General features: G+C 38.7%; 1 protein-coding gene across 4 annotated transcripts in view; it reads right to left on the bottom strand.

Annotated features, from left to right (window-relative positions):
• FAM69A (family with sequence similarity 69, member A) overlaps positions 1-14584 on the bottom strand; it is a 121554-nt gene that overhangs the window by 11758 nt on the left and 95212 nt on the right. Inside the window, exons 1-2 of one of the 4 annotated variants that reach the window (XM_014550032.1) lie at positions 14060-14079; positions 12757-12891 (exon numbers count right to left, since the gene is read on the bottom strand). In XM_014550032.1, coding sequence (XP_014405518.1) covers positions 12757-12870 — 114 coding nt within the window. In that variant the 5' untranslated portion in view covers positions 12871-12891; positions 14060-14079. Of the gene's footprint in view, positions 1-12756; positions 12895-13547; positions 13583-14059; positions 14080-14584 lie in introns of those variants that run through there. The other 3 variants (XM_014550031.1, XM_014550034.1, XM_014550033.1) reach the window with 3 other exon arrangements.

Raw genomic sequence — 14584 nt, forward strand, 5'->3', positions numbered from 1 at the left:
CACACTGCACATCAGGGGGCAGCTCCTGCGTTGAGCGTCTACTCCCTGGTGGTCAGTGCACGTCATAGTGACCGGTCGTTCCAGTCACTTAGGCTTTTATATATATAGATGCTAGTAAAAGTAATAAAACTAATAAAACTCAAGGAGGAGACATGTAAGAAGATGGCGTGTGGCAAAAGAATGTTGATTTCCTTATCTTTACTATTCACAGTCAAAAGATAACATTTACATGTAATAAGTCAAATTATAGAGACGGAAATATATTTAAAAATATAGAGATAATCCCTAGCAGAACTACTACTAATAATACATTGATTAAAATTTGGTGGAATAAAGAAGATGGGATGAAACAAAGCATAAAAATTTTATTATTGCTTCTAATAGGAATATAGCTTTTTAAAAATTTTATATTGGTTAATTCATTATTTCTGCTTTCTTTACATTTTTTTCTAATTTAATGAATTTTTTATTAATCTATTTTGTTTTTTGCCATTTATTAATGTAATTAAGACTTTATATCCTTCTCTAAATGGTTCAATTTTTCTTTAGCTTTATCTTTAGTTTCTGATATATTTTATTTTATTTTTATTGATCTTAGAGAGAGAGGAAAGGAGAGAAACATTGATTTGTTGTCCCATTTATTTATACGTTCATTAGTTGATTCTTATATGTGCTCTGACCAGGGATCGAACACAGAACCTTGGCACATTTCGACGATGCTCTAACCAACTGAACTACCCAGCCCGGGCTCTGATGTATTTGAAAATATATATTATTGATGTTACTTCCTAGATACTTAAATTTTCAATTTGCACTTTCTCTTTGGCTCAAGAATTAAAAGGATATTTAAAAGTTTTCCAGACAGATTTTTGTTCATTTCAAGTTTCACTGCATTGTGATTGGAAAGTGTTGCTTCTGCTATTTCCACTAAGTGGGATATATTAAGGTTTGGGTCTGACACTTCCCACAGTTTGATGTGAGGATAGAAGAGCCCTGATGGGGATGGAGGGCGCTGCCCGTGGCAGAGTTAAGGGCCAACACCTCGGCACGGTTGCCCTTCAGCTCTCATCAGCAGAGACGTTCCTAGGTGAGCCCTTAGCCATGCTTGCTTTCTCCGTCAGACCTGGTTGTAACCAAGAATATTAGCTTTCATCTTCATAGGAGGAGCAGAGCAATAGTTCTTAGACTCAAGTTTGGGAGGCGGGGATCACACAGAGATGCTCAATATTTTCTTCCCCAGGTCAACTTGTCGGGATTTGTAGGAAATGCAGAACCATCTGCTTGGTATCTTTGCTTGGTACCAGATGGCCATCAATTTCATTGGCATGTTTATTTATTGAGGCAAAGGTGGTGGAGTTCGGAGGCCTTATTCATAAGCTGGGATGAAACCTCGGAAAGGTATAGTTTAGGTTTTCCAAGGAATTAAGATTGGATAAACCCCATCCTCTGACCACAAAGAAATGAGAAATCAAAAGAAACACAGACATGTGTGGAAACTAAAAAGCACATTCCTAACTAATTTGTGCACTAACGGGGACATCACAATGGAAATGCAAAATATCTAGAGCTGAACAACAACAAAGGTATACAAATAAAAATCCGTGGGATGCAGCTACCCCGTTCTTAGAGGGAAACTGTCAGCTTTAAACACAATGATGAAAAAGCAAGAGACAATATAAGTAGTTAGCACTCAACTAAAGAGGCTTAAAAAAACCCCATTTTAATTATAACAATAACAGAGTAAGCCCCCCAAAGAAGTAAAAAACCCCCACAAAAACCCCACAGAAATTAATGGAAAAAAAGACCAATGATATAAAAAGCTAGTTCTTTGAAAACTTTAACAAAAGAGATGAACCTTTTTAAAAAATATATATATTTTATTGATTTTTTTACAGAGAGGAAGGGAGAGGGATAGAGAGTTAGAAACATCAGTGAGAGCGAAACATTGATCAGCTGCCTCCTGTACACTCCCCACTGGGACTTGACCGGAATCGAACCTGGGACCCTTGAGTCCGCAGGCCGACGCTCTATCCGCTGAGCCAAACGGGTTAGGGCAAGAGATGAATCTTTAGCAAGACTGATCATAAGAAAAAGAGGAGGTACCCTGGCCTGTGTGGCTCAAGATGGTTAGAGAATTGCCCCAACACCAAAAGGTCATAGGTTTTATCCCTGCTTAGGGTGTGTGTGGAAGGCAACCGATGGATGTTTCTCTCACACTGATGTTTCTCTCTCTCTCTCTTTCTCTCTCTCTCTCTCTCTCTCTCTCTCTCTCTCTCTCTCTCTCCCTTCTTCTAAGATCAATAAAAATAATAAAATAAAAGAAAAAGAGGAGGCACAAATAAACATGACTAGAAAAGAAAGGGAAATGACAGTGAATAATATAAACAACTCTATGGCAATAAGCAACTGAAATAAGCAATTTTTCTAGAAAAACATAAATAATAAAATGATGCAAAAAGAAACAGAAAATCTGAATAAGACTAATAAACATTAAAAAAAATTGAATCAGTAACGAAAAATATCAGATCAAGGAACAGTCTAGGAGGACCTCAGGGTGTGGTACGTGAAAACTAGGTAACAACATAAATGTCATCAAGTGAGTGGCCAAATAAATTGTGGTATATTCATATAATAAGAAACTATAAAATACAGTAATTAAAATGAGAGAATTTGGCCTATACATATCAAATAGAAAAATGCTGAAAACATCAAATGGAAAACAATTTCAAATGGAATATGTGCAGTTTAGTATCATTTATTAAAGTTTAGTAACATCCAGATCAATATTACATATTATTTATATGCCCCTATACACACAGTGCATGATGAAAATGTGATGGCAAGGACTCACACCAAATTCACGATGGTGGTTCCTCTGAGGAAGAGGGAAGAGACTATCAGGGACGATCAAGAGAGCTTCAACAGGACTGTAGTGATTTTTTTTTTCTTTTTAAAAGTGAAGCAAATATGGTGAAAGGTTAAGATTTGCTAGTAGATGATAGGTACATGGGTATTTGTCATATTGTTTTCTATGCGTCATCACTGTTCTAAGAGCTTTTCATGTATATCTCTTTAATTTTTACAACCTCCCTAGGAAAGAGGAATTATCTCCATTTTACTGATAAAGAAACTGAGGCAAGAGCGATTAAGAAGAGGTTAAGAAACTTGCAGGGCAGGTCAGTGGTGGTGCTGAAATCTGACTAACTCAGCTAGTCTGCCTCCAGAGCCTGAGCTTTTACCCACTGAGGTCAAAGAACCAGAATGCCTTATCCCGGAGAGGACTGCGTAAAGCAGGCTTCATACTGGCAGGGTCCGATGCCCGGCCCAGGGCTCCTACTGAGGGGCTCAGGTCATAGTCACCCCCTCTGCACAAGCACCAAGTGGGGCCAGGACCTCCCACCTTTGTTTCCTGAGGACGTCACACACATGTCTGACATATAATCAAATGCATATAAAAAGCACTTGCGGAATGGATGAGTGAATGAAGTGGGTACTGGGTCTTTACCCAGCAGTGGGGCATTTAAAAAAAAATATATTTTTTTATTGATTTCAGAGAGGAAGGGAGAGGGAGAGAGAGAAACATCAATGATGAGAGAATCATCGATCAGCTGCTTCCTGCATGCCCCCTACTGGGGATCAAGCCTGCAACCCAGGCATGTGCCCTTGACCGGAATCGAACCCGGGACCCCTCAGTCCACAGGCTGATGCTCTATCCACTGAGCCAAACCAGCCAGGGCACAGCAGCGGGGCATTTTACTATGAACAACTTCTGGGATAGAACTAACAGCTATCCCCTTCGACTGTTCTGATCTGTGGCCCTGGAGTCGGGAGGAACACTTCATCCATAACTCTGCCCAGGTCCAGATTTAACTGTGACCCTATTACCCATTTTCCAGTGAATAATCTTAAGGCTGTGTATTTCCTTCCTGAGCCTAAATTCTTCCTCCCTTCTTTCCTTATATTCCCAAATCTATCATCATTTATGTTCATGTTATCTTCCCTGGTAGGAAGTAAAAGGACTTGAAGACACTGTCATATATATCTTTGAACTTCCCCTCTTAGCACAGAGTTTGGTATTTAAGTGTCTGATAAATTTTTTATTAAATAACCACCATTCAGAACATGGTAATTTGATTTTAAGACCTCATTGAAGATAAAATTAATACTTCTCCATGGAATTTAAAGCAAACCAAACTGAAAAGGACAAACCAATCCCTTATCAGTAAACTGTTAAGCAGTGAAGATAAGTCTGGCATTCAGCTACAAGAATCACATTCTTGTTTGGAGCAAAGGCCTCGAGCCAACCCTACATGGAAGAGACAGTCACAAAGAACAGGCTCATCAACTTGTGGCTTCCATCCCGAACCAAAAGCCAATTTCCCTCATGCTTGTATAAAAAGAATGGTTAGCCACACACTGTTTATTTTCATTTTTCAGACAGGGTCATATACAATTATAATCACTGTCAGCAATCCGATCTTCTAGCTAAATAGATACAGATATTATAAGGAATGTTCAAGTTTACAATAGAAAACTCAGCAGAAAACATCAAAGGTTTGTCCTTTTCTAAGATTTTTTTATTACTACAATTTTACTATATACTCTCGTTTGCTTGCACATACTTTGTAGTACCAGAAGATGGCGCCCTTTGGCTAAATTTTACAAATCTCATCTAAGTTGAGGGAATTTCATGAACATGGAAATTGTACCAAAGGGGCAATAACAATGAACAGATAGATGCACAGTACTAGGCTTTAAATAATTTTCTGATATTCATGTTCTAATAATGTATTTGAGGCAATCTTATCAATTTGTCCTTACTTAGAAAAAAACAGCAGAGGTAGGTTATCAATGATGCCTGAAAATTTTCCAAGTCTCTAGTCAGCATCTTCTCCCATGTCCTACATCAACTATTTAAAATCTTCACCATTCTCTGCACTCTCACTGTATCTTCAACTTTTCACCCCGCCCTCTCCTGGCTTCCCCCCCCCGTCATTAATAGTGCTCATTACACTCTCCCTTTCCTCTCTCTCTAAACATACAAACCCCCTCTCCTCTCTTTCCTTCCATTCTGTTATAAGGTCTCTCATTTACTTTAAAATTCTTCAGTATACAATGTGGTGGTGGTGGTGGTGGTATGTGTGCATAGTCTAGATGCCACTAATATCCTAATCAAGAATGCAGGAATGTACAGGTGCTCAGCTAGAGTTCTAATGAGGTAATAAGGAAACCTATGCTCCATATCTTGGTCAGGATTGATCCACTTCTGCCCTGGCCTGTGTGGCTCAGTTAGTTGGGAGCGTCATCCTGTACACTGAAAGGTTGGCAGACTCGATTCCCAGTTCAGGCGTGTAAGAGAGTCTCTCTCTCTCTCTCTCTCTCTCCCCCTCCTTCTCACAAAAAATCAATAAAAACATAAAAAAGATTGATCCATTTCTAAGATTTGTTAATTAGCAAATTATTGGTGAAGTTTGTGACCTGTTAAATATCACGGTGAATGTTAAAAATGACTATTGGTGCAATTAAAGGTACTTAAGATAATGTGAATTGGCTAAAATCTGAGATAGTCCCTACCCTTTCACAAGAAGTTATAACCTTCACCTTTAGGGAAGTACCCAGAGCTAATCGTTTTGCCTCAGAGGCTCTCAGCCTTTAGGAGTGGCAGGTCTCCTGGAGGTCTGGCTAAAACACAGACGCTGAACACGTCTGAGTTTCTCTCTCCTTAGGTTTCAGGTGGGGCTGAAAATTTGCGTTTGTAGCAAGTTGCCAGATGATACCGCTGCTACTGGTCAAAAAGAGACATTGAGAATCACTGGTTTGGAATTTCTAGTTCCCTGATGCTCATTATAAGGGTAATAAGCTTGCCTCTGGATATCATTGCTTCTGCCTTGAGTAAATCTTTCATGCCAAGGACAGAGCTCTAAAATGACAGAACTTCAATGAGTTCACAGACTGATTATATGAAATGCTGTGTGACTGCTTGTAAGTAAATATGTGCTGAACCAATACCTAAATATGTAGCAGAAATCATTTTCATTATAACCTAGAATTTGGTTATATGGGCGTATTGATACTCACCTTTGGCAAACATTTTCAGTGGCTGCTATCATCTTTCAAAATAGAATCTAAGGCACATGCATGACCAATCTGGATTCGGTTAATTTAAAACAATGTCCCAACCAAAAGGTAGAAGCAACCCAAGGGTCCATCAATAGATGAATGGATAAACAAAATGTGGCACACACATATCATGGAACATTGAACAGCCTTAAAAAGGGAATTCTGACGTACGCTACAAGACTCACTATGGAAAACAGTATGGACATTCCTCAAGAAACTAAAAAACAGAACTACCGTATGATCCAGCGATTCCATTGGTGGGTATTTATAAAAAAAAATATATAAAAACACAAACTCCAAAAGATATATGCACCCCTACCTTCATTGCAGCATTATTTAAAATAGCCAAGATCCTGGTGTTTTTTAAAAAACATATTTTTATTGATTTCAGAGAGCAAGGAAGAGGGAGAGAGAGAAACATCAATAATGAGAGAGAATCATCTATTGGCTGTTTCCTGCATCCCCCACACGGGGGATCAAGCCACAACCCCGGCATGTGCCCTGACCAGGAATCGAACTGTGACCTCCTGCTTCATAGGTTGACGCTCAACCATTGAGCAACACCGGCTGGGCCTGGTTTTGTTTTTGTTTATTTTTGGCTAAATCTAGCAACACTATTTCCAGTCTCAATCATGTGCTTCTTGTTTATTTTTCCATATCCTCTACTACTCTGTAAGCATCTTCAGGGCCGGGACATGTCTTATTCGGTACCTCCAGGCTCTAGCACAGGGCTAGTAAGCACAGAACTAAAACGACATGGTCTTTTATTACTGGCTTGTTTCTTCTAAACTGGCTTTCACCCTTAGTCTCTTTATTGCTGCTCAGGAATGATGTGAATGATTCCAACGATACCACTTGTTTCAGGATCACAGTGAACATCACGTGACATAAGAGTGCAGCATAACCCATGAAGGCCACCAGATGCCATTATAATTTAACCAGTAAGATTATTCTTAGAATAAAGCTTATTTTTGTTGAGATTTAAAATAAACTTATTCAGTAAACATTTTTCTATAAATTCACAAAGAAAAGATTGGCAACCTAACTCAAGTTGGCACAAGGAAGACTATACTTTTCTTCAAAGGAAAAAATTAAGCTTGTATGTACTTTATTTATTTTAAATTTAGTTTTATTGATTTCAGAGAGGAAGGGAGAGGGAGAGTGAGATAGAAACATCAATGAGAGAGAATCATTGATCGGCTGCCTCTTGCACACCACACCCCCCACTGTGAATTGAGCCCACAACCTGGGCATGTGCCCTTGACTGAAATCAAACCTGGGACCCTTCAGTCCTCAGGCCAACTCTCAATCCACTGAGCCAAATTGGCTAGGGCAGCTTGTACATAACTTTAAAAACAGTATGTTCCAAGTAGATTGGTTCCATATATTTTAAAAATACAGGGTAATGGAACAAAATGAACCTTTGGAGTCAAATAATAATGATTAATCCTAAGCAGAAGCAAAGCTAAATTAAATAATTAGGTAAGTTCTGCTATCTAATTGGAAACATGGCTCCAGATATATAAAATCTAGTATATGTTAAGTTAGTTGTTTAAAGCAACAAACCATCATCTCTAGAAATTAAATCTTAAAAGAGACTGTAATAAAATTTAGAGACTCTTTCATCTTTTAATGCTTCAATTTTAAAGCACATGCTAATATAATAGCCAGGAAGGTTAACCGAATGGCACAGTGATTCCTCACTAGTATCCAAGTAGAACCTCTCTCTGGATCACAGAGGAACGTGCCAGAAATAATTTCCTGAGAAAGGTATAGAAAGAAAAAGCTCTCTTCCTCCCTCATCTTTCTTCCTTCCTTCCTTCCTTCCTTCCTTCCTTCCTTCCTTCCTTCCTTCCTTCCTTCCTTCCTTCCTTCCTTCCTTCCTTCCTTCCTTCCTTCCTTCCTTCCTTCCTTCCTTCCTTCCTTCCTTCCTTCCTTCCTTCCTTCCTTCCTTCCTTCCTTCCTTCCTTCCTTCCTTCCTTCCTTCCTTCCTTCCTTCCTTCCTTCCTTCCTTCCTTCCTTCCTTCCTTCCTTCCTTCCTTCCTTCCTTCCTTACACCTCCCACTGGGGATGTGCCCGCAACCAAGGTACATGCCCTTGACCTGAATCGAACCTGGGACCTTTCAGTCCACAGGCTGACGCTCTATCCACTGAGCCAAACCAGTTAGGGCTACATAAATTTTTTATAACAAAATCTTTCAAATTTTTTTTCAAGGCAATGAATATAACAATGAAATCAAAACCCACCAAATATTGGGATCCCCAAAAGAGTAAACCAATATCTCTCAAGAAAGTTTAGGAAAAAAAAAAGCTAAATAAAATATTGAAATGGAATCCAGAGCATATCAGAAGAAATACATCCTTTCTCCAAGTGTAGAATTTTTTTAGTATCGCATTGATGTTTCTCTCTCTGTCTTTCCCTCTCTCCTCCACTCTCTCTAAAAAAAATCAATGGAAAAATATCCTCGGATGAGAATTAAAACAAATATATGCCATAAGTCAAACCATCATAAATTGGGGACCATCTGTATTGTGAAATAATCACCACAATAAGTCTAGTTAGCATTCATAGTTGTAATTTTTTTTTCTTTTGGTAACTTTTAAATCTACTCTCTTGGCAACTTTCAAATATACAATACAGTATTATTAACCTTTTAATACATGAACTCATTTTATCCTCACAACCATTTGATGAGACACATAGTATTAATCCTCATTTTGCAGAAGCTAAATAACTTGCCCAAGTTTATACAGCTAAGGAATGGCAAAGGTAGAACTCAAACCCAAAGCTCTTTTATTCCAATGCTTATGCTTTTAACCACTACAATTAGATATGACCCCTCACACACATATGGAGAGAGAAGAAAAAAGACAGAGACAGGTATACAGAGAAGAAGAAAGCCATGTAAGCTGAGACAGATTGTGATTTTTAATCCTCTGGAGACTTTAATTTCATTTTACTGATGAATCTCAGAGAGAAGGGTGGGCATGGGGGGAGGGCAGGAAGAGATTAAACATAACCCATGGACAATGATAATAGTGAGGTGAAGGCTTGGGGGGGGTCAATGGGGAGGAAAAGGGGGACATCTGTAATACTTTCAAAAATAAAGATAAATTTAAAAAATAGTAATTAATAAGAAATAGATGGAGAGCAAAATTCTAGCATAATTTAATGCTTATTTTACTAAAACTTGAAAATGATGAAAAAAATTTCTGAGCCTAAAGTGTATCTTTTCATTAAGGCTGGCTTAAAAAAAAGTTGTAGTTTCTCTGCATTTAGGAATTATGTTCTTAAACCCTTTCAAAACTAGTAGTACTAAGATAAATAATACTAAAACGGGACTAATACTGCATAGGAATTGTTTGATTAGAACTAAGAAGGAAGCCGAAAAACTATTTTTAAGGTATATATTAAAGGTTGTAAGAGCTAATAAGATATTACTTGATCAAGGTATGGGAGAGGATAAGATTCGAAAGAGATGAACCTAGATTTTGTGGCTGCAATTGTTCTCAGATGTATGACCTGAAACACAGTCTTTTTTTTTTTTTTTTTAGCAGAGAATGAGGAAAAAATCATAATAAATTAATGTCTTAAAAAGCTGATGTCTATAACACACATCCTAAAATCCAGAAAATTTATAATATTTTCATTAACTTCTTGACAAAGTGCATTTTCCCTCTACATTTTCTCAATCACCTCTTCATTTGGCAACCACTTTGTGAAACCATTTTCTGTGAGCTTTCTTCTAGCACAGTAGATCAAAATTTGGTTTTTAACACTGAGCATTAAAAAACGCAATGAAAGGATTTGCTGTTTGTAGAATTGATGCAAGTTTGGGCTCTTCAAAAGGGGAATTCCAATATATATATTTTTTTAAACACAGTCTTATGGAAGATAAAAATCTAGTTCAGTCCTTACCAAGGGTGGGAACTTGGTACACCATGCTTTGGGTGGTGACTCTGAAGGCTGAACCCCAGGGGATAAAGGTGAGCTAGGAGAACTTTGGAGAGCCTTGGCCAGTGTGGCTCAGTTGGCTGAGCATCCTCCCATGCACCAAAAGGTCACAGGTTACATTTCTATCAGGTGAAGGTGCACACCCTGGTTGTGGGCTTTATCCCTAGTCAAGGTGAGTGCAGGAGGCAACCAATCGATGTTTCCCTCCCCCTCTCTCTCCCTCCTTTCCTTCCTTCCTCTCTCTAAAATCAATAAAAATATATTTAAAAAAAAGAAAAGAAACTCAGAAAGATGAGCTCATAGCCTCTTTTCCCCTTGAGGATTTTGCCAATACTGGGCATGAGCGGAGGTCAGAGCTGCTGCTGGGGATAAGAAACCAGTGAGCATTTTAAAAATAGGAAACTAAGGGAGCCTCAAGCATACAGCCAGTTATCCTGTTGGGATATTTGCCAAATCCTGAGGCTTTACAGAATGGGAGGCTAAAAAATCTCATTGGAAAGCCTTTGAAAAGCAGAGCAGACATTTTGGCAGTCTCACAAGATACAGATTCAAGTTATGAACCTGCCAGAGGGAGAAACCCCAATGAATTCCCAGGCTCTCAGTTAAAATCCTTAGAGGGCTATGCTCTGGGAATAGGGATGAGCCAAAAATAGCTTGAGCAGAGGGTTGCACTAGAGGTGCAACCAAGCCTCCAGTCCGAACAGTCCATGATAGGGTTAAGATGATCAGCTACTAGAGGGAAAGGAACTTTTATCTGGAGGCATTATGTAAAAAATTACAGGGCATGCTAAAAGACAAAATGATAGGACCAAAAACAAGAGGTAAGCATGGACAATAGAAACAGGTCCACAGAATATCCAGGCCCTGGAGTCATCCAAAAAGGATTTTAAAATAACTATGTTCACGTCCAAGAAAAAAGGTAGAGAAAATAAATAAAACAACAGAGAATTGAAATGTATTTAAGAGAATTAGGAAAACAATATGGCAGTTCCTCAAAAAGTTAAATATAGAACTACCGTATGAGTCAGCAATTCCACTTCTAGGTATATACCCAAAAGAATTAAAAATAGGGATTCAAAAGCTATTTGCACACCATTATTTACAATAGCCTAAAGTTGGAAACCACTCTACAGTTGACCCTTGAACAACACAAATTTAAACTATACAGGTCCACTTATATGTGGTTTTTAAAAAGCTTACACTTAAAAAAATTCTCCTCTGCTGTTATACTTCTTATATTAGTAATTCCTCCCTTGCCTAGTTAAGAAGCTGTAATACTCCTAAGGAAAAACTTTTTTTTTTTTTAAATATATTTTATTGATTTTTTACAGAGAGGAAGGGAGAGAGATAGAGAGTTAGAAACATCGATGAGAGAGAACCATCGATCAGCTGCCTCCTGCACATCTCCTACGGGGGATGTGCCCGCAACCCAGGTATATGCCCTTGACCGGAATCGAACCTGGGACCTTTCAGTCCGCAGGCCGACGCTCTATCCACTGAGCCAAACCGGTTTCGGCATGAGGAAAAACTTTTTAAAAATCCTGGCTGGATTTAAGAATACCTAGAGCTTAATTGATTTTTATTTTCTTAGAATTTTGGGAAGCTCAGATCTCCCTGTCTTATGTTCCTATAACACTTGCTATTGTAATATTTATCTTACCCTACTGTAGTTCCTCATTTTCTTCCCTGCTATAGGTTTGTAAGGTCAGGATGTCTTGTCCCCTGCTACATGCACAACCCTAGCACCACTGGCTTGGGTTAAGATAGCCACTCAATAATTATAGAATCTTTAATAAGTTATAATAATTAGAATCCAAACAAGCATTACTACCAAAAATATAGTTATCAGATTAAATGTTTTAACATTATTTACATCAGAATATATTAGCAGAAAACAAGGAGTTAAATTTACTTAGCCTCAAACATTTAAAATATAAGTGCCATGGAAGCAATGATTACTACTAGAAATCTTAGACTGACAGAGCAATCTTCCAGAGGTATAGCCAAATGTTAGAAAAGAAATTAAATAATAAATGAATGTTTATGCTTTTTAGATAAATTTCTGGTATTCGAGAATAACTACATTTATTCAAAAAATGTGTTCTGGAAAGGTTATATAACACTTTCAAACTGTAAACAAAAAAACTATCTGATTAGAATAAATCCAACTTCAAGTATATCTACAAATATATATATACATACACATACATATCTTTTAAATATATTTTTATTGATTTCAGAAAGGAAGGGAGAGGGAGATAGAAACATCAATGATGAGAGAGAATCATTGATCAGCTGCCTCCTGGGGATCGAGCCCGCAACCCGGGCGTGTGTCCTTGACCGGCATAGAACCCGGGACCCTTCAGTCTGCAGGCTGACGCTCTATCCACTGAGCCAAACCAGCTAGGGCAAACTTCAAGTATATTTGAAAAATAAAAATCCCTCTTTGTAATGATGATGCTCTCACACTAGTCTGTATTATATATTTAGACTTCTGAATATTAGATTTTCCTAAGTGGGGAATAGTCCTACTAACTTAGTCATATCAAAATGCTAAGAAGTTCAGCACAACTCTAAGGTCAAATTAACTTTTACTTTTTGAAAATATTATATATCTAAGTAGTAAATATAATGTTATTAATCTAGGTTTTTCCATATACCAGGAAATAAAAAATACTTACTATTATTTTCTTACAGTCCTTTCCTCTGCATAGTTCTGTATAGGTGGAGTACTGCACATATATAATCCAGCTTCCAACAAAAACTGCCAACCAGGAAAAGAAAAGGTATTTCATCCGCACATATGAGAAACGAGCCTGTGAATAAAAGAGCACATAACAATTATTCATTCAGCACCGAGTCAGCACTCACTGTCTAGAACATGATTTCCCCCCCTTTCTTGAAAGAACTCAATATATATTCTAGGCTTTCATATGGCAATTCTCCTAGAACAAAGTGTACTTTCACTGAGTTCAAATAGTACTGGTCTTCGAAAGAAAGCTCCTTGGTCCTGCCAACAAAAAGGGAAACAAAATACCCTTTAAAATGTATAACCTTTCAAATACCACCAACATTGAAAGCTACTTATTAAGCACAAGCACGTGCCCCATGCTACCCTGGGCACCCTGTAAGGTCAGGTAGAGAGAGACACGATTCCTATCTACTACAAATTTACTGAAGACTGTTTCAAATAAGAATCTTAAAGATCTTTATGGCTAATCAAGATAAAAATAATTGTGTTTTTTAAACATAAGAACAAGAAATTTGGCTAGTTGTCTAATCCCTCACAGTGGTGTATAACCAGAATAAGAAAATAAACTCCTATTTCCCTATTGTATTCACTAAGGCCTTATGTTCCTTCTTTTTAAACAGCCAAATGCTTCCCCTCATAGATATTCTGGAAAGTTGAGAATGCTACAACTGTTAAAGGAGAAATGACTGGAGAAGAAAGGTTAAGACATATAAAGGATACCTTACTCCTTTACAAGGTAATTTGTAAAGGTGCACAGTAGGATCCTCTTTGCATTATTTTGCTTGAGTGCTTTGGTATCTAATTGCAATTTGGGCCAGTGGCACCTTTTCTCCATCAACCTGTTAACAAAAGATTGGTGCCACCAATCTAATGTCAATAGGTGGCCTCATCTGGGGTGTCGTAAAAAGAGAAACTTTATTCAGGTGAACAGTGTTTACAAAAAAAAGGAAACACAGCAACCAGTGGAAATTGGAAAGTACACGCTCTCCTCTCCACAAAGGGGAGGCTGGCTTATATAGACAATGTGCTTGCCCTGGTTCTAGATTGGTCCATTTTTATGCAAATAAGAAATCTAGAGAAACCAAGATGGCGGCATAGGTAAATACCGGAGTTTGCTGCCTCGCACAACCACTTCAAAAATACAACTAAAAGACGGAACGGACATCACCCAGAATCACAGGAAGGCTGGCTGAGTGGAAATTCTACAACTAGAAGGAAAGAGAAAAGCATACCGAGACTCAGAGGAGGTGCGGTGCGGAAGTAAAATACTAAGGTACAGAGGCGCACGCGGAGCAGGCTGGCGGCTGAGGGCGCGGTTGTCTTTTTCAATCGGGAGGGAGTCTCAGGCTCTGAGCTCCAGTTCTGGGCGAGTCTCTGGGGACCTAGACTCATACGGGAGAAGCAGGACTGTCTGGCATCGGTCGGAACTCGAGGGCAGCTTTCTCTCGGAGGTACTTGCAGCAATTGCTGGGACACTGAGAAGCGGGGCCTCTGAAGGCAGGACTGAGAGCAGCCATAACTGCTCGCTCCGCCCGCCCTGTTGATCTCTTGGGACCCGCCCCGCCCCGCCCAAGCCTTGCATGGAGGCGTTTGCTGGATAGCCTCAGGCAGAGGCTAGATTATCACCTCTCTAGAGCTCCAGGACAGAAGTTCTCCCACTGCAGACAGAGCTGATTCTCACAGCCAATTGGCCTGGAGGCCAATCCCTCTCAGTGTTACTTACAACAATCAAGGCTTAACTACAACAAGACTGTGCA

The sequence above is a fragment of the Myotis brandtii genome, unplaced genomic scaffold, assembly GCF_000412655.1.
Source record: "Myotis brandtii unplaced genomic scaffold, ASM41265v1 scaffold58, whole genome shotgun sequence".
Taxonomy (NCBI): domain Eukaryota; kingdom Metazoa; phylum Chordata; class Mammalia; order Chiroptera; family Vespertilionidae; genus Myotis; species Myotis brandtii.